The sequence below is a fragment of the Capricornis sumatraensis genome, chromosome 7 (assembly GCF_032405125.1).
Source record: "Capricornis sumatraensis isolate serow.1 chromosome 7, serow.2, whole genome shotgun sequence".
Lineage (NCBI taxonomy): Eukaryota > Metazoa > Chordata > Mammalia > Artiodactyla > Bovidae > Capricornis > Capricornis sumatraensis.
Genome location: NC_091075.1, coordinates 17911022 through 17931502, shown reverse-complemented (window position 1 = coordinate 17931502; position 20481 = coordinate 17911022). Strand labels below are relative to the sequence as shown.

General features: G+C 42.6%; 1 protein-coding gene across 1 annotated transcript in view; it reads right to left on the bottom strand.

Annotated features, from left to right (window-relative positions):
- The window catches only part of ELOVL6 (ELOVL fatty acid elongase 6), a 139205-nt gene extending 119868 nt beyond the window's left edge, over positions 1-19337 (bottom strand). Inside the window, exon 1 of the mRNA XM_068975091.1 lies at positions 19191-19337. Within this exon, the coding sequence (XP_068831192.1) occupies positions 19191-19273 (83 nt within the window). The 5' untranslated portion in view covers positions 19274-19337. The remainder of the gene's footprint in view (positions 1-19190) is intronic.
- Between the last annotated feature and the right edge of the window lie 1144 nt (positions 19338-20481).

The window sequence follows — 20481 nt, the reverse complement described above, 5'->3', positions numbered from 1 at the left end:
TGCAGCCCATCAGGCTTCTCCATCCATGGGATTTTCTAGGCAAGAGTACTGGAGTGGGGTGCCATTGCCTTCTCCATCCAATGTCAGCTAGAACACTACATTAAAGAAACACAATTATCCCACTTAACAATTTGGTGAAGAAATATTTAAAAATAGGGAAAAATGATCCACCCTTTATCAAGAAAAAAAAGTCAGGTTACAGAAAAATAGTGTATTGCTAAAAATATAAAGACGGGTAAATGGAAAGAAAGATGTTTAAAAAGATTTACACCAAAATGTTTATCTAAAGGTAACTTTTACTCTATTCTTTCTTATGTTTCCTATATTTCTGACAATGTATAATTTCAAGTTACTTGCACCAGGCCTACCCAATGAATGAAGAAACTATAATTACAAAGAAACTGGAAAAAAAAAAAAGCTACAACTTAATAAGAGTTTATTCCCTTACAAAGTGTTTGTGACAATACATGTCTCTATCAAGATGCATCCTAATACTTTTCTACATAAAATCTTAAGAAAAAAGTAAAGATTTTATGTCTATCTCCTAATTCTAGGCCTCCATACGCATATAATTTGATGAAAAACAATGCATATACAAACTTCAGGAACTAGCATGGAAATATTAAATCCTTAAACTCAGCTGAACTCATGAGAAAACAAGAGTATTATTTTCAGGTGAAAAACAAGCAATTTCAGCCAACTGCTGAAAACAACTGGCATGCTATTGATGGTCTGACTCAAGATCAATGAAAACACAGCTTATAGCAATACTTGAGTAAACTACTATATTCCAAATATTCTAGACTTTGCATATAAACAAGGCATTTGGAGCTGTTATATTGTAACCACCTAAGGAAAATAGTTTAAATCTAGACAAGACAGACTATAAACATAAAAGAGACTATGTATTCTACTCACTAAGATAAGTTTTATCCTGAAAGTATACAATTGCACCACTTTTCGTTAGAATCTATGTTCCAGTGAGTCCCTTGGACAGCAAGGAGATCAAACCAGTCAATCATAAAGGAAATCGACCCTGAATATTCACTGGAAGAACTGAGGCTGAAGCTGAAGCTCCAATGCTTTTACTTAATGAAAACAGCCGACTCACTGGAGAAGACTCTGATGCTGGGTAAGATGGAGGGCAGGACGAGAAGGGGATGACAGAGGATGAGATGGCTGGATAACATCACCAACTCAATGGACATGAGTGTGAGCAAACTCCGAGAGACAGTGGAGGACAGGGAAGCCTGGTGTGCTGCAGTCCATGGGGCTGCAAAGACTAAGACACAACTGAGCAACTGAACAAGAACAGTATTTCAATGTGCGAAGGTGGGATGAGCATAATTCACCAGCTTGACTCCCTATACCCTGTCCATTCAGCATTGCTGGGGAAAAAAGAGGCTCTGGATACCAAATGTTTTGCGGGGAAGAAACAATCTCCCCAAAACCGAGCTTTTGTTCCTTAGCCAAGAGATAATTCACAAAAACACAGTAGAGTCTTTCTTCTTTTTTTCGTCCAGGTTATTCTGTGCAGATTTCCATTGTGAGTGTGTTAGTCTCTCTATGTAATAATGCAATTTTAAAAAAGCAGCTCTCTGGTTTGCCTGAACTATCCACATAAATACCACCAATCCAAGCCTACACAGCAGCTACAGGATGTTGACCACTTCTTATCTGCCTCAGCAGAACTAAACGAGGGATAAGCATCAACATTGGCTCAATTAAAAAAGAATTCAATAATTAATAAAGATTTCTTTGTAAAAGTATCACAATATTCATATCATATGGCATTGAAATGAAAGCTTATTTTCAAGATAAAGCATAAATAGATATCAAGTGTTTAAAATGTGAAAATTTGTTTGAACATTACAAAATTTATCTAAGTTTATAATGTGAAAATGTCTGTTTAAATGTTTTACAAAGTCAAGAACAATCATATAGCCCTCACCCTCTACCAATTGGAACTGTAACTACATACTCAGAGACTGTGCCAATCAGAACACCATATACCTGATTGGCTATAATTTTGGTATCAGACTCATAAGCATGTGGCTCTAGAATATGAAATGATGAACAATTTCTTATGTTTTATTTTAGAGTAGTTGTCAAATTTAAAAAAAAAAAAGATTTTTTTCTACGATAGGAAAAAACTTGCCTTAAAAAATTACCTGAAAAGGAATGAAGGTACTTTTTCTTCTAATGTTATAGAAGTCATAAATATTTAGCAAATTAAATTTTAAAATTTACTTCAAGGAATATTATTTTTTGAGGAAAGTTTCAGAGAAGGCAATGGCTCCCCACTCCAGTACTCTTGCCTGGAAAATCCCATGGATGGAGGAGCCTGGTAGGCTGCAGTCCATGGGGTCGCTAAGAGTCAGACATGACTGAGCGACTTTAATTTCACTTTTCACTTTCATGCATTGGAGAAGGAAATGGCAACCCACTCCAGTGTTCTTGCCTGGAGAATCCTAGGAACGGGGTAGCCTGGTGGGCTGACGTCTGTGGGGTTGCATAGAGTCGGACTCGACTGAAGTGACTTAGCAGCGGCAGCAACACTCTTTTAGAAAAATCAAGTCTAATATACCTAACACATATTAAGTATGCAGTATTTTCCTTATAGCGAATATTTTCTTTTTTGGTCCTTTAGAATATTTCTAACCATATTTCTTGTTTTCTTGTTTCTAAAAAGAACACTTAAGTTGTCTGGAGTTTAAGTGCAGAACTTTTTCTAAATTTATAAAAGGTAAAACCAAAATCTCATCATTAATTCAATTACAGAAATTTTGTTACAAACTATATCCCATAGGATTTGGAGCCATTCTCCTTCACCCTTTTTTCCCCGCTCCAGTAACCTTTTGTATGCTGACTGAGACAATGCAAAGACTCTTATGGAAAAAGGAACACCAAGTCTTCCTAGGTACAGCGAACTAAAAACAAAACATTACTTCTCACGTGCTCACATGGAAATCCCTGTCTCTCTCTTCTAAGAGGAAATACAGAAGCAGTGAGTGTTCAAAGCAATGCCCCAAAGTGATTAGATCTCTGCAAGGCAATCCTGTAAAAAATCTCTCGTCACTTAGTTCCCAATCAGATCCCTGGTCCTTCCTACCAGACCAGACACACCAGATTTTCTGGCTCCACACAGGCTGGCCTCTGGACTAGATTGGTCCTTTATACCCCTTATAACCTTCACTGCAGACAGTAACTAAATCCTTCCAGCGCCTCTAAATCAGACTTCATCTCCCAGGCAGTGGGCAGTGCTGGAGTATTTGTTAATGATATATCCAATGTACGTGTGTTCTGTCTATTTCCAGATGCCACAAGGTCCCTGAGCCAATTATCCTATTGTTTTTTACTCTCCAGGGGCAGGTTTATGTTTAATCTTTCATTGCTGTTAGATGACTCTTGTCCCTGGGGAACCTTTGCCCTATTAGATACATTCCTGAAACCCAGACGTAAAAGTTGTCATGTTCAAGTCAAACAAGTGTCTGTTATAACCTTCCCTTAAAGAAGCAGGACACTTTCCTACTTAAAAAAAAAAAAAAAGAAAAAATCAAACTGTATAATTTGGAATCAGAGAGAGAGAGAAATTTATTGTGACCTCAATCAACAGTATGGCTTACCTCTACCTTAATCTGACAAAGTACATTTATCTGAAGTAAGAATGTGCATTTCTGTCCTCACAAAATGCTTTTATGTTTGAAGGAAAGTTATGACCAACCTAGATAGCATATTCGAAAGCAGAGACATTACTTTGTCAACAAAGGTCCATCTGGTCAAGGCTATGGTTTTTCCGGTGGTCATGTATGGATGTGAGAGTTGGACTGTGAAGAAAGCAGAGTGCTGAAGAATTGATGCTTTTGAACTGTGGTATTGGAGAAGACTTTTGAGAGTCCCTTGGACTGCAAGGAGATCCAATCAGTCCATTCTAAAGATCAGTCCTGGGTGTTCATTGGAAGGACTGATGCTAAAGCTGAAACTCCAGTACTTTGGCCACCTCATGGGAAGAGTTGACTCATTGGAAAAGACTCTGATGCTGGGAGGGATTAGGGGTAGGAGGAGAAGGGGACGACAGAGGATGAGATGGCTGGATGACATCACTGACTTGATGGACATGAGTTTGAGTGAACTCTGGGAGTTGGTGATGGACAGGGAGGCCTGGCGTGCTGCGATTCACGGGGTGGCAAAGAGTTGGATACGACTGAGTGACTGAACTGAACTGATGCTGCTTAATGTTTATTAAAACATGTACTGGTTTTTTCTTTAAGTAATTTTTACCTTATATTGGATAATACACCATTGTAAAATAAAGCCTGTCTTTTACTATGAAGTAAATATAGTATAGTTGATGCAAAAAATGAAAAAAAAAGACCAATATGCAAAATCTTACCACCTTACATACCCAGACGTAATATAAAAAATTATGGAAAACTGGAACAGCAAAAAGAAAAATAAATAACTATCATTTTATACAACTACTTTTTACTATTTTGGTATTATTTTCTTCCTGATTTTTTTTTTTTCCCTTGTGTATACAATCCCATCTTCCCTACCACTTTAAGCAAACTTTTGACTTCTTTCTGATTGGAGTATTATTATTTCAAGAAGGTACTAATCAGTCCATAATTCACTTAAGGACAACATAAAGAGACATTGTATAATAAATACATCTGAGAGTGAGTAAACAGCCTTGTGCATTCATGCATGACTTCCCTGGTGGCTCAGTGGTAAAGAATCTGGCTGGCAATGCAGGAGACTGCCTGCCAATACAGGGTTTGGTCCTTGCGTCGGGAAGATCCTCTGGAGAAGGAAATGGCAACCTACTCCAGCACTGCCATGCACAGAGGAGACTGGTGGGCTACAGTCCAGGGGGTTGCAGAGTCAGACAGGATTTAGACACTAGACGATAACATCCATGCATACCTGCATTCATCTAGTCCACACACAGTAAGGGCAACTACACACCAAATTCTGTGATAGGCACTTATTTCAAAGACAGAAGAGAGAAAAGTGAAAGTCACTCAGTTGAGTCTGACTCTTTGTGACCCCATGGACTGTAGCCCACCAGGCTTCTCTGTCCATGGGATTCTCCAGGCAAGAATACTGGAGTGGGTTGCAATTTTCTACTTCAGGGGATCTTCCTGACACAGAGATTGAACCCAGATCTCCTATATTGCAGATAGATTCTCTACCATCTGAACCACCAGCGAAGCCCAATATAGAAGAAAGAATACTAACCTATTTATGAGCCAAGTGCAAGCAAACCACAAAAAAAAATAGCAACAGATTTTGATGGGTGGGAAAGAGAAGGAATTTTTATTTGAATAGGCCTGGGAGAAAGTGAAGTCGCTCAGTCATGTCCGACTCTTTGCAACCCCATAGACTGTAGCCCACCAGGCTCCTCCATCCATGGGATTCTCCAGGCAAGAATACTGGAGTGGGTTGCCATTTCCTTCTCCAAAGGATCTTCCCAACCCAGGCATCGAACCCAGGTCTCCTGCATGTAGGCAGACATTTTACCGTCTGAGCCACCAGGGAAGTCCTTTCAACAGGTAACATTAGGAAGATAATCTTAGAGCTGGATTTTGAATGACCTTTCAAATCAATCAGAACATTTTGGATTTATCCTACAGACAGTGGGAAACCATTGAGAGTTTTTTTACCATAGGAGTCACAGGAGAAGGCAGAGAGCTGGGGTAGGAAAGTGAGCAAAGAGAGATGGAGGTAGGAAACAGAAGTAGTGACGGGGGCCTGAAGGAGGTGACTGGCAATGGAAACCATTGAGAGAAAGCAAATTGAGGGCCAGATCACAAAGGTCTTTGTTGTGCGTTAGAGATAAGGATGAATAGCAGGGTGTTGGGCAGCTTGATATCCTGGTCCCAGGGAGCTGACAAAGGAGGCAAAGCAGGCTGGAAGAGGAAGAGGCGTCCAATGTGTGAGATCAACGACCTGAGAAGACAGACCCAGAGACGGAGATGAAATCAGCAGTTATCAGGGCAGCGCTCATCACTGACACAAGCTTCAGCTTGGAAGATCTTTCCTAGTACCTGGGCCCCACCATGGACCCATCATTTCTGAATCTCGGAGATGAAGCCCGTACATGTGTATTCCGAGGAAAAACAAACTCTCCGTGTGACCCTGGCCCAAACACCTGGTTAAGGATCGAGGACACAGAACGCGGTTCTCACTTTTTTTTTTTTTTACCCCCAAGCTACCCTTTTGTCGGTAGACAGTGAGCCCAGTAATTATAAAGAACTGAAGAAGAGCTGCTGCTGCTGCTGCTAAGTCGCTTTAGTCATGTCCGACTCTGTGCGACCCCATAGACGGCAGCCCATGAGGCTCCCCCATCCCTGGGATTCTCCAGGCAAGAACACTGGAGTGGGTTGCCATTGCCTTCTCCAATGCATGAATGTGAACAGTGAAAGTGAAGTCGCTCAGTCCTGTCTGACTCTTCGCGACCCCATGGACTGCGACCTACCAGGCTCCTCCGTCCATGGGATTTTCCAGGCAAGAGTGCTGGAGTGGGGTGCCATTGCCTTGAAAAACAGCTGAGCACCAACCAAAGCAGTATAATCACAAACAATATCAACCATCATGAAATAGTTTCCAAAAAATGTTTCTGCAAACATGAAAGCAGGAACAGTCACTGAAAAGCAACTACAACTCAAGACAAGCCCGGTGGCTCAGGATTAAGAGAGTCCTTAAAATTTCCAGAATGTCATATACAATAGGAGCTTTGTAATGTTCCAAAGCACCATGTGGCAGACTTTTCAGCAGAATACTAAATTAGAAGTCCCCCCTTGCCTGCTGCACCTCTAATATAGGCTTATTCATTTTAATGTATAAGTGCCAAATTTGAGTAAGTTTTAATATCTTTCTCAGGAGTTTCCTAGTAGGTAACATTTAATTATTCAAAAGTATAGGAGTTCTAATTTTTTATTTTTCACAAGTATCCATGTGGATTACCAGAGGACTGCTGATGATATTCTAGAAAAGAAAGCCTAGAGAGGAGATAGGAATTGTTTTCAAATGCATCCAAGACAGTCACAGAGATGTGAGAATAAACTACAGCTAGCCAGGACTAGGAGGATCATAACTTTCAGGCAGTAACCGGAACAGTCTTCTAATAATCAGAGCCACCCCAAGTAGAATGGACTGAAAGGAGCTTCCTGAGAAAGTTCTCAGGTTCTTTCAGTGGTTGACCAAGTCAAGAATAAGGAAGTGTTTTGCCCAATTAGAGGCTTCCCTGGTGGCTCGGTGGTAGAGAGTCCACCTGCAATGCAGGAGACCTGGGTTTGATCCCTGGGTTGGGAAGATCCCCTGGTGAAGGGAATGGCAACCCACTCCAGTTATTCTTGCCTGGGAAATCCCACGGACAGAGGAAGCTGGCGGGCTACAGTCCCTGGAATTGCGAAGAGTCAGACACGACTGAGTGACTGACACTTGGCCGATTAGGAGAATAGCCCTAATGGCAACACACACAGAAATGCTATCGGCTATAACCTCCTCTATAGCCAACAAAGGATCGTTTAAGACATTACCTGCATCTCTCCTTTTTGCCCCAAAAGCAGAGTAAAAATGAACAATGATGTGAAGCATAATGATAATCTTCACTTTTTTCCCCTACTGATTAGACCATACATTTTGAATGTTAAGCTGCTCTGAATTCTTAACAACCAGAAACAGTATAGGACGAGTACACCTGAAGTCTTTTAAATGTTATCAGTGTGGAATACAGACTGTTTCTTTCAGCTAACGATGAATGAAACCATGGACTGGAATCTTATGCATTTCAGCTTTGTTGTCCATTACTCACTAAAAAGATAAACCTATCTTACCAAGTCATGAAATATTTATTAAAACTAGCCCATCCTCATCTTATTTCTTCTATCTCTATTAAAAATTTAATTTACTTCAACTTACAAAGGAAAAAATATTAAATGTGTGAGGCAGTACATAATTTTTCAAACATCTTTTAGGTGGATGTCAGCAAAAACAGTTGAAGAATCCTCCTTTAATACAGAAAATTTAATTAAACCACCTATTTTTTTCCTGATTAAGGATCACAATGTTCCTTGATCTCTTAATCTTCTCTTACTTTTAGAGTCAGTACCCAGTGTTGCACTCCTTTGTGGGGCCATTTTTCACAAGGACATAAGCTTTTACCTCCAAGATTTCCTACCTACCAGACAATAAAAGAAAGCAAACATAACTGTGCTGAGAACTTAAGCAAAAAAACAAAGAAGCAAACGAAAAAACCCAAACCGTTTCATTTCCTGGATTGCTGGAGCATTCTCCAAGTCAAAACTGCTGGTGTTAAAAGCACAAATTCCATCTACAACACTAGGTCTTAAAGGGGAATCACCCTACAGTGGATAGGGGCCCAGTGGTCAGGCCACATATGAGTTAAGTATTAGTCATAACAGGTTAATTATAAAACATCTTTAATAGCATGGTACATTTTACCTGTGCTCTCATCACAAAGAAGGTCTCACGCTGCCCACTGCAATGTCAACTCCGGGCCTAGAAGGAGAGCTGTTAGTTTGTGTCCCTAGGAGTTCCAAAGTGAAATTTGAAAAGTGGACCCCTTACACTGGAAGGCAGGAAGAGGCCAAAAAAGAAGGCAGCTGCTCGAGACGGGGAGGGTGGCAGGTAGTGAGCAAGGGACTTGCCTACCAGGCTGGTCTTGGGCGGCTGCTGACCAGAGCTAGGAGCCCATATACTGTCCTTAATGAGGCTTCGTGCGTGTATCATCCGGATGATCTCAGCAACACATCACCCTCTCAAGGCTGCATCCCTGAAACGGCTCCTGCTGTGGGAACAGCAGGAGCCTTGATTGCCCAGGGCTGGCTTTCTGGTCAGCTGGGGGGCCACATACTCTTGATGACCTCCTATAATGTCAAGAGGTCTATTTGTACAGCAAAATATTAGAAATTTAACACATTCAACCTAACATGTAAGGGAATGGTTACCTAAAGTTCAAACAATACAATGTTAAATAGTCACTGAAAATTATACCTATGGAGAGGAGAGGTTTTAGTGACATGAAAAACATTTATAACGTAAAGAGGAAACAAAAGCAACATATAAAGTTGTAATGAGGCAGTAGGTGAAAGAAAACTATCCAGTGCGGTCCCTGGCACATAAGAGACAACTCAGTTCACTGCTGACATGCATTGAATGATCTAAAGTATATAAAAATCTTAAAAACAAGGCTGGAAGAAATGTGGCAAAGAACAGTGGTCACCCCTGGATAAGAATTAAAGGTGTTTTCTTTCCGGAACCTTTATGCTTTTTAACGTTTTTATTTCTTTTTTCTATAATAAATATTTACTTTGAAATCAGGAAAAGGATTTAAAACTAATTTTTAACAGGTTCTATTTCTTCACACTGGAGGAACTGACCTTTAAGAACAGGGACATCTCCAAGTCATATGTATGGGTGTGTGTGAGTCTGTGTGTGCATGCATGCTAAGTCACTTCAGTTGTATCAGACTCTTTGTGACCCTATGGACTGTAGCCCACCAGGCTCCTCTGTCCATAGGATTCTCCAGGCAAGAATACTGGAATGGGTTGCCATGCCCTCCTCCAGGGATCCTCCTGACCCAGGGATCAAATCCATATCTCATGGCTCGTGCATGGGCAGGTGAGTTCTTTACCACTACTGCCACCTGGGAGCCCATATATATACATACAGACATACACATATATAAATATATTCTTTCCCCCTGCTGACAGGCAGTGTAACAGGTAGAAATACAAGCTTGGAGTCTAGAACCAAGCTGAGTGGACAAAGCATAGAACATAGAAAAGCAGACAGAAAGTATGCTTTGTAAGAAATGTTCCAAGTCTGTGTGTCATGGTTTGAGATGAAACTGAAATATTTTATGATAGAAGCATTATTAAAGGTAGCATGGCTTTCCACAAATTTAAAAGTACTGGTAGATTTTGATTAAGTAATATTCTGAAAATAATAGTTCTGCATGATTACAGTATCCATATCTACATAGGGCAATTATAACATTAATAGTGCTTTTTGTCGTTATTCTTGCCTTCAGTGTTCAGGATCCACTTATTGAACGATAGGAAACAGACACTGTAAGATCCTAAACTAAAAACTGCAGATCTCTTCCATGTTTACAGTGCTGCCAAGTCTCCAAGCACATTTTTTAATTGACTGAATATTTATTCTAACACAAACAGGGGGATGATTAAGGCCTGGGTGGCTAAGCTTTGGTCAATGCTGGAGCCCATTTCTCTTTTTTCATCCCTACATACAAATTCCAACTTGTGAAACCTCATTGGGCCTAATTTCCTGTTGTTTAAAATCAGAAAGATAATACATCAAAGGGTGGCTGGGAGGATTTAGTTATTAACATATATAAAACATTTTAAAAGAATGCCTGCAATTAGTAAATGACCATGTTCTCAACTGTAAGTATCATTACTTCAGAATGAAGAAAACTTACCCTCCTTTCTAAGATCTTTAAATCTATGTCAAAAAGTCATAACATTGAAAGAAAACTACAGACCTTGATATTTAGAGTAACTTTTTATAGAGCTTCCTACACTCTTATTGTAATGATAACCACTGCTATACCAGCTTTTAAATGCATCCATAGACGTCAAGAGAAATCTCACACCATTAAAAAAAAAAAAAAGAAAGTTTCCGGTGTAAACCTTTTCATCAGGGTTTCCCCCACCAGCCGCCACCCCCCCACCACCACTACCTCATTGAGGCTCCTAAAACAAGATCATGAAATTCTCAACTTCAAAGCGTTCAATTCAACTGAACCCACTTCACCTGAAAAAGTTAATTACCCCAGTTGGAGTGGACCAAGTATCTTAAAAACTTTTATACCATACTTCCATTATAAATAGAAGGAGCCAGGCAACTGGGACTTGAGGGTTTCCCCTACTATTACCCATATTGAAGATTTTTTAAAATTATTAATAACTGGGGTTAAATCCAAGTACTAAATGTTCAAATTTTGTAGTTTTAAGAAATTTACTAAAATAGTATTATTTAGTTTAAAAAATTGACAAAATATTCAAATTAGGACCTATTTGCAGCGAATTTTAGAAAAGTACATTGGGTTCAGGAAGATGCTTCTGTTGCTGTGTTTATTGCACCAGGTAGCTTATGGGATCTCAGTTCCCCAACCAGGGATTGAACCTTGGCCCATGGCAGTGAAAGCTTCAAGTCCTAACCAATGGACCTCCAGGGAATTCCCAAGGAAGATGCTCTTCTATTAGCAGGAAATACACAAAAATTGGTCTTTAATGGGGTATCAGTTTTCAGTTTTTCAAAATGTCACTTTAACATAGTTATGTGTACTTACAGGTTTGTGTGTATATATATAAACATATACTTTTCTAAGTAAATGTATGGACATTTATGCATAAACATGCATTTCATTAATCTTGCCTGTCTTCAAAGAATGATCTTGTGTGCTGCCCATTAAGTGTTAATAGTCAATTCAAAAATTCAGCCTCACAAAGGCTGTACTTTCATCAGGTGGAATTGTTTGGGGTGAGGCCCTGAACATTATCCTGCTTAAAAATCTGCCAAGAGAAAACAAGTCAAGGGGAGCAAAAGAGCCACTGGGCCCGAGGCAGGACAAGGGATGGGACCCCGGGGGCCCAGGGCAAAGGAGGGGCTCCAGGGATGAGAGGCGCTTCCTGGGGTAGGAGGATACAGCCACAGTCTCCCCCTTCCCTACTCCACACCAGCTCCAGCCTGGCCTTCTCTTTTCACTCCTCTCCTCCACTAAGAACCTGTGACACTGGCCACATTCCTGTGTCCCCTGAATGTTCCCCACTCTTCACCCCTTCCTTTTGTGTGGACCTCATTACAATAAGTTTTAAATAAAATCCAGGAAAAAAAAATCAGTCTCAGAATTTAAAAGATTGTTTAAAAAAAAATTAAGGGTTGAGCGAAAGACATCTGAAATTTATCTTTAAGAAAATGAATCTTTCATTTGTACATTATTTTGGACACACAGGTTTAAAGTTAAATTTTAGGAAGTTCACAGTGGATGACTGACTCAACAAAAGGGTTCCTAAAAATACCTGTCATTCTAATATACTAAGATAAATAACCTTGAAACTTAAAATCATGAGTACTCAGTACAGAAAGAAATCACAATAAAAATTGTAAGCTTGATGACTTACAAAGCTTAGATGTAAGCTTAGATGACTTACAAAGATCTGGGATTTGGGATGCTTTTTGCTCAATGAACTTAAAATTACAAATCCATTTTTGACTAGGGCAGTCTTTTTTCAAAAAAGGATTAATCTTATAAAATTATTGTAAGTTAAATATAGTTAAGGATGCTGTTAAAGTTCTGAACTTTACATGTTCATACCTGCCTGTATATATATACTCACAGAAGAAGTAAAGTTGCTCAGTTGTGTGCGATTCTTTGCGATCCAATGGACTGCAGCCTACCAGGCTCCTCTGTCCATGGAATTTTCCAGGCAAGAGTACTGGAGTGGGTTGCCATTTCCTTCTCCAGGGGATCTTCCCCACCCAGTGACTGAACTCAGATCTCCTGCATTGCAGGCAGATGCTTTACCCTCTGAGCCACCCGAGAAGCCATATACTCATAATAAGAATACAAACAAAGAAATGAAGTTATGAGCCTTTACCTTTCAATAAAGCCATGTTATATTTTCATTCAGATTTCCTTAGACTATCAACAGGAATAACTGTGATATGGGTAATTTCCCTAAGGTAAACTTTTCCAGGTAAGTGTCTGTGCTCTTCTAACAAAGATAAATGGAAAGTAGGTGGAACAGATGGATTTGAAGCTAAGAATAAAAATAGAAAGCTAAGGCAAATTTGTGGACTGTGGTCTGATTCTTATTAATAAAAGCCAGCTCAGCTCACCTGTATCCAGACATGACAAATTAAGTGAATTGTAGCAACAATTTTTGGTTAACTCATCTTAGAAAGTGTTGGACATGAAATATCCAGATCATTGAACCAAATATGAATTCTTGATTTGCTGTACTCCATTTTACTTTGTTGGCTTAAGACAGGTCAGATGGTTGTTTATGCTCTCCAAAGTATTTCTAAGCCTCTTTCCCCTCTCAAAACTTTCCCACAAAATAGATTCTCCTTAAAGATAAACAGGCAAAGCAAATTCTGGATCTAGAGTGGATTGACTTTGTAATTAAATTCCAATGTGATCCTGACACTTAGAATTTACTATCATCTAACTAAGATTAAAAACTAAGATCATGGCATCTGGTCCCATCCCTTCATGGCAAATAGATGGGGGAAAAGTGGAAACAGTTTAAATATAAAGAAAAATATAAAGTCAGACTTTATATTTTTGGGCTCCAAAATCACTGCAGATGGTGATTGCAGTCACGAAATTAAAAGACGCTTATTCCTTGGAAGGAAAGTTATGACCAACCTAGATAGCATATTCAAAAGCAGAGACATGACTTTGCCAACAAAGGTCCATCTAGTCAAGGCTATGGCTTTTCCAGTGGTCGTGTATGGCTGTGAGAGTTGGACTGTGAAGAAAGCTGAGCACCAAAGAATTGATGCTTTTGAACTGTGGTGTTGGAGAAGACTCTTGGGAGTCCCTTCTGCAAGGAGATCCAACTAGTCCATCTTAAAAGAGATCAGTCCTGGGTGTTCTCTGGAAGGACTTATGTTGAAGCTAAAATTCCAATACTGTGGCCACCTGATGGGAAGAGCTGACTCATTTGAAAAGACCCTGATGCTAGGAAAGATTGAGGGCAGAAGGGGACGACAGAGAATGAGATGGTTGGATGGCATCACCGACTCGATGGACCTGAGTTTGAGTGAACCCCGGGAGTTGGTGATGGACAGGGAGGCCTGGTGTACTGCGATTCATGGAGTCACAAAGAGTCGGACACGACTGAGTGACTGGACTGAACTGAACTGAACATTAAAAGCACCAAGGAGTCGTGTCTAGACCACAAAATTTAACTTCCAATTTAACAAAAGGCCTATGTAAACATTTTTTCACTATATTCATATTTAGTTACTAATGTGAATATAGAGACAGATAATCATAAAATAATTTGCATTATTCCTGGAAACCCTAGAGAAACCAGACTGCATGAATATACATCACATAAAAGTTCAGATTAAAGTTCTTACACAATATTATTTGCTAGGATCACATCAGACATCACAATTTTCCTCTGTATACATTTTCTCAGTGTTCTCACTCTTAACCTAGGGCATAAGAGGCCAACATCTCAAGTGCTTTCTAAAGTTTATTGAATGAATGTTAAGTTCCTCACACTTCGGATTTTCAATTTTAAGGCTAATATGAACTGTGATTCTCCAAACTAAATGGCAAAAACACACTGGGTACAGTGTGGACATAGTAGTTTCCTAGACAGCTGACCAAATTTGTATTGATTAAATGAGACATTGTGGCCTTTTCTGTCTTATGGCCACAGGCGGTACTGTTTTACAGCCACTTTTCTTACAAAAACATACAAGTCACAAGGAGGATTTTAGAGATCAATGCAAAGCAATTGTCACTACAGGAAAAACAGCCTGCATTCCAAAGTGTGATAGACATTAAATGCTATATTTTGAGTAAAAATCTAACACAGGCTTATAATACTTTTATGTTTTTTCATATTGAAATTGTATGTTACCTTCCAAATCTCACATCTAACAAAAAACAAAAAGATGTGCAATTTCTCTTTAACAGTGTTTAATTTTTTCCCTTAGTAAAAACCAATCTGTACTTTCCTTAGCCAGACAGTATGTACTTCTAAAAATCCCCACACTATCTTATAGACCTCAAACACAGCATACAACATATAAAAACAATAAAATCTTTATAACCATTACCACGGGTGGAAAGAAGGTCAGAAAAATATACAAAGCAGTGAAAGGCTGGATGTGAAGGATGCCAGAGGGGAGCGGGGGAGGGTTTCGTGAGGTTCTAGGCAAACCCTGTGATGACGTCACCTCACATACATAATGTTACAGCAGTCAGCACAGGCCTCCTGCTTTCTTATTGGTGAACACCGTGTCAGCCGACATCAGAAGATAATCACCATTGGTCAGACAATTACAACTGAAGCAACTAGCATCTACCACTGCGAGCACAGACCTGGCAGGCTGCTGAAAGAGAAGGCAGAGCAGAGCCCAGCTGCCCTTCTCAGTCAGTGAATTTTATGTCACTTTACCAATCCCTAGGCGATTTTGCCCCCTTCCCAGCAGACCTAATAAATGAAGTCAGCTATTTGTGAAAATAACAGGTAAAGGCCAGACATCTCATAAAAGAACAAAATGCCTCTATTTTCAATGCTGTAAAACCACAAGGGCTTTTCAGTGTCAAATCAGAACTTAAAAATGTTAAGCTAAAAGCAGGTATTTTCCTCTATCTCATGCAATATACCCTCATTTACCAGATAATATTACCCAGGATATTTTTTCATTGACATATAAAGATGTGGCTCAGGGTGATTCTCCAAGGCATATTTATTACTCTGCATTTTTCCATAGTTTTTCTAATGTATTATATGTGAAACTATTTGCTAGAAAAGTAAAATGGTCTATAGTATTTATCCCATGTCTAAAACAGTGAATACAGGGTTAATCATTGTTTGAGCAGCAATAAACTTGATAAATTTGCCTCAGTTGAACTCTTTAGTTTATAAAAACATCACTCCAAAATAAGGGTCCCATTACATTAATATGTAATAAAGTAATGAGTACAGATTATAGGATAAGTTTAATAAAGGCCTTCTTAAATCATATTCGAAAGGTAGTGCAGACAGCATCCTGACAAAACAACACTCCTGACCTTCCTTACAATCCTTCAAAAACACAGTGAGTGCAGCTTAATCTTTGAGAGATAAGTTATAACTTAATTCTGTAAACTGAGTTTTATTTGAGGCTATGTCTAGGGAATTTTTAAGGACGACTGAAAATAATTTGTAAAAAAAAAATACAGTGGAAACTTCACAACATTGTTTTTCCTCCAGAAACTATTTCAAGTTATCTGTAGTTAATGAGTCTGGCAAATGCAAGACCTTGTGCTTCCTAAACGGTCCCTCTCCTCAAGAGGGTGTAAGCTTTGGTTAACAAAGGAAATGAAAAGGAAAAAACCTTCATTTTCTTATACACGTAGTTCAAGACTTTTTGGCTGTTGACATTTTGGGAGAGGTTTATAAAATGGGCACCCAAGGATACTGGGAGAAATGCATACACTCTGGGATATAAAAAGAAACAAGACAATTAGGGTCAAAGAGAGAAAAAGTCAGGAAAGGGAACTCCTGATATGTGACTATGTCATAGTATTCAAAACTCAAGGGAAGGCCAAGTCTGCTAAGGTTCAGGTAGCTGTGCTGGTAATAAAATAGACATCCATCATCACTTTAACTCACTAATTTAAGACTTTTCCCAGGCATCTGCCTGTACAATGCATTCTTCAAGGTGCATTCAAGAGAGGAATAAGAAGCATGCCCTGAAGAGATGATGGTCTAGCAGGAGGCACAGTGTGTGTTAGTCACTCAGCCGCGTCCGACTCTCTGTGACCCCATAGACTGTATGTAGCCCACCAGGCTCCTCCATCCATGGAATTCTCCAGGCAAGAATACTGGAGTGGGTTGCCATTTCCTTCTCCTAGAAGGCAGACATACATCTAAATACTTACGCATATGAATAAAAAGCTAGGAAAGATACTGCCAGATGAAATGTACAGAAAAAGAGCTAAGAGTGGTAACAGTCCAACAGGCGAAGATAAATTGGTGCATTTTTTCCCATTTTCAATCCCGAGGGTTAGGCCCTGTTTGATGTATTGGTGTATTGGTCAATAGAGAACGTCAAAGTGAAGTCGCTCAGTCGTGCCCGACTCTTCGCGACCAAGCTCCTCCGTCCATGGGATTTTCAAGGCAAGAGTACTGGAGTGGGTTGCCATTTCCTTCTCCAGGGAATCTTCCCAACCCAGGGATCGAACCCAAGTGTCTCATATTGTAGACAGACGCTTTATGGTCTGAGTCACCAGGACAGTCCAATAGAGAAAGAGGCGGGAAATAGTACCAGGCGGTGGTGGAAACACAGAAAGTGGCCCCAGAAAAAAGGCAACAAGTGAGTAGGAGGAGCATCCACCGAGGAGGTGCAAGGAGAGGGGCTAGCCCCCAGTGAGGCGGAGCAGCCGGCCCGAGGGGAGGCCAGTTCCGGAGGGGCAGGTTCAACAAGGGTGCAGCAAGTTGGAGACTGGTCAGATATTAGGAAACACAGAGAGCGCAGGGCCGATGGGGCGGGAAGATGGACTCAGCGGTGTGACAAGACACCACGACAAACAGTTGCAGAGAAGACCTTCGCCTTCTGCGGGTCCGCCTTGCGGCTCCCGGCTCCACTCCCCACCCCCAACCCCCCCCAGGCACCGCCCCCGCCCGGCCTTCAGCGCCACCCCCTACGCGGGAGGAGGAAGTGCCTGTAAAGAAGGTCCCTTTGGTGGGGCCCGAGGGAGGCTTGGCTTCCCCAAGCGCAGAGGCCTTAATTGTCTAAACTCCTACGGAATCGAGCCTCCGGGTGCACAACCGTCTTCCAGGCCCACCCTCGGTGCCTTCGCCCTCGGAGGCCCAGGACGGGCCTCGGCCCAGAGCGCTGCCGCACTTCCCAGCCTTCCGAGCAAATCGCGTGGCCCTCCTGGCTTCCGGCTGTGGCCCTCCGCCCCCGCGCCCGAGGAAGCCCCCAGCCACGCCGCAGCGAGTGTGAGCGCGCCAGGCCGCGCGCCGCGCCCACCCAAACCGGCCCGGCTCCGCCGGCGCGCCCAGCGCAGGGGGCGGGCCCGGCCGCGCTGAGGCCGCAAATGGCCAGCTGGTCCCCTGCGGGCCGGCCGCGAGGGAGGAGGCGGGAGCGGCGGCCGAACCTCCCGGGGAGAAGACGTTGAGCCCCATTCCCGGGTTCCGGCGCAGAGCACCCACCCGCCCCAGCCTCCAGGCGCGCTAGCGTCTCCGGTTTCCCATTGATGACCTGGGGGAGGGAAGGCAGGTCGTGAGGGCGCCGGGGGCACGCGCTAGCGCACGCGGCAGGCGGAATCCCCCACCTTCCGAGAGCCCCCTCGGCCCGACCCTCTCCAGCAGTACCTGGGAGGCTGCCAGCAGCTGCCTAGCTGGGGGTTGCCTTGAGCTTTCTCTTTACTGATCGTCAGACACGGGCTTAAGGTGGGGTGGTTAGAGAATGTCTGCCACAGCAGCTCCGTCTACAAGCTAGAAGCGAGATGAACATACACACCCTCCCCTGTTAAATATTGCAAGGTGACACGGGATCGCTTCCCACACAGGGATTTCCAAAAGGGCTGGAGGAGGGAATACAGTTAACAAGAAAGATGCTTTCCCAGGTTAGAAGTTGTGTGGGGAACATTCCCCACCCCACAAGGACTCTGCGGACCCAGGGGTTTTTAATTTGTCTCAACTCCAATCAGCAGCTTCCCACTAAATTAGAATCCAGTGTGTCCAAAAGGCGTTTCCGTAAAACAAACTTAATAATGGCGTGGCTCCACTCGCTCGGGTTCATTCATTTTTATTACTGTTTTCATTGTCCCCTCTTCCCCCACTCCCCGCCTCCGTCTCTTCATGAAACTGGAAAGGGATCTGCGTGGGGAAAAGGGGTCCAGGAAAGGAAGAATCTGGCTGGGGAGCAGCCAAGGAGAAAGACAGTGAAGTAGGAGAGCTACAAGGAGAAAGAAAGGACAGACAGGAGGAATGGGGAAAGGGCGAGGGCCAGAGAGCAGAGAACGGCGGATGAGAGAGGGTTAAACAGAGCCGGAGACCGGGTCCTATCTCCACTGCCTTTCACACTCTGCTTGCAGGAGGCCAAGCAAGAAAACCCAAATCTAGAGGGAAACCAGGAGCAGCACAGGTAGGGTCTGTGGCGTCTCTCCCGCCTTCCCTGTCGCACTCTATGTACACATGTATGTTCTATGTTATATAATCTATGTTAAAGATGCATGTGTAGCCACGGTTCACCCAGGGGCAACCACAGACTCACGCGCTTCATGCAGCCCCAATGTCTCCTGCACCGGGGAGACCCGGGAACTCAGCGATCCGCTCCCGCTACCCGCGGTTCCTCGCTCCATTCACGCCCCAGAAAGGGAGTACCGACATTAAGGCACACGGGGAAAACGCGCGGGGCTCCTGGGGACAGCATCACACGAAAGCATCACCTACCAGTTTTCCTGCATCCACTGGATGGCTTCATTCTCGTTGAACTGCTTTTCGAATTCATATTCTTGTAAAGTCAACACTGACATGTTCACTGGGGCTGATCTTCGGAGTCGCTACGTATTCTCTACACAAAATAAAATAATCTGTAAAGCGCTAGATTTCGAGTGCTCTCCAGTCTGTTTCCCCCACCCACCCCCCAAGGTCTTCCCCTCGCCGGTCGATCTCCGGCAACCGGTTTCCCCCAGCCTCTCTCAGCTACAGTCGGGGTTGAGCATTGCCTGCGCCTCTGCTCCCAGCTCCTCTCTCCGGGACTCTCCTCCTCCCGGCGTCCGCATCCACCGTAGGAGGAAATGAATGCCTTGCGGTCTTAGTGCCCGCACGTTTGTCCATCGCCCTTTTTACTTGTCTATGGGGAATCTCCTCCCCCTCATGCGATCCGACAAATTTTAACCCTTTGCGAGAGAGAGCGAGACCTCTCTAGCCCCGGGGGCAGTTTTGTATACGTAAAGGTGACTAGGGGAGAGAAAGAAGGGCTTGGAGGGGGAGGAAGTAGCTTTGAGGTCATCTACAACGCCCAGTCCCGACCTCGTGGGCCGCTTCGCCTGGCGTTTGAATGAAGTTTCTGAAAACCAAGCGAAGCCCCAGAGCGAGCTTAGCATGTAGGCTATAAGTAAATAATAAAACCTGCCCTCTTCCTCGCCAAGAACTCCAGACAAATTTGCGCTGAGATGCCACGTGAAACGAACGCATTTTCTACCTCCTTGCCCCTGCCACACCGTCCAGGTCGCTCACCACCGAGCCTCTGGCTTTGACTCAAGGAAACTCGGGGCCCGGTCTGCGGAACCCCCCAGTCACGTGCCGGCTGGGGATGCTGAGGGCGAAGGTGGCAGAAAATCGAGAGTGACTAGAAGCCAGAAGAGGAGGAAGGTTAGGTGGAGGGTTTGGATATGGGAAAGGGTAGAGATAGTCCAGCAGCAGAGAGATAGTGAACTGAAACCAAGAGGGTAAGGAAGTTAACAGATAGGAGACCTGGACCAACTGGTTCAATGCAAAAACTATTTGCATGCATAAGAAATTCGCTTTATTTATTTTACGGGTGTAGGTGAAACAGAATCACCTTTGAGAAGAGGGCTAAATGTACCATTGACCCCTACTGACCTCCCAGTCTCACACCAGTGTTTTAATCTCAGTTTCCATATACACCCTCTTTCTTTACTCAGAGGGAAGTATTTTTCATTCTGTCCCTCCCTCCAGTCATTCCCCACAAATTAAGAAAAGTGAAATGGGACATCAA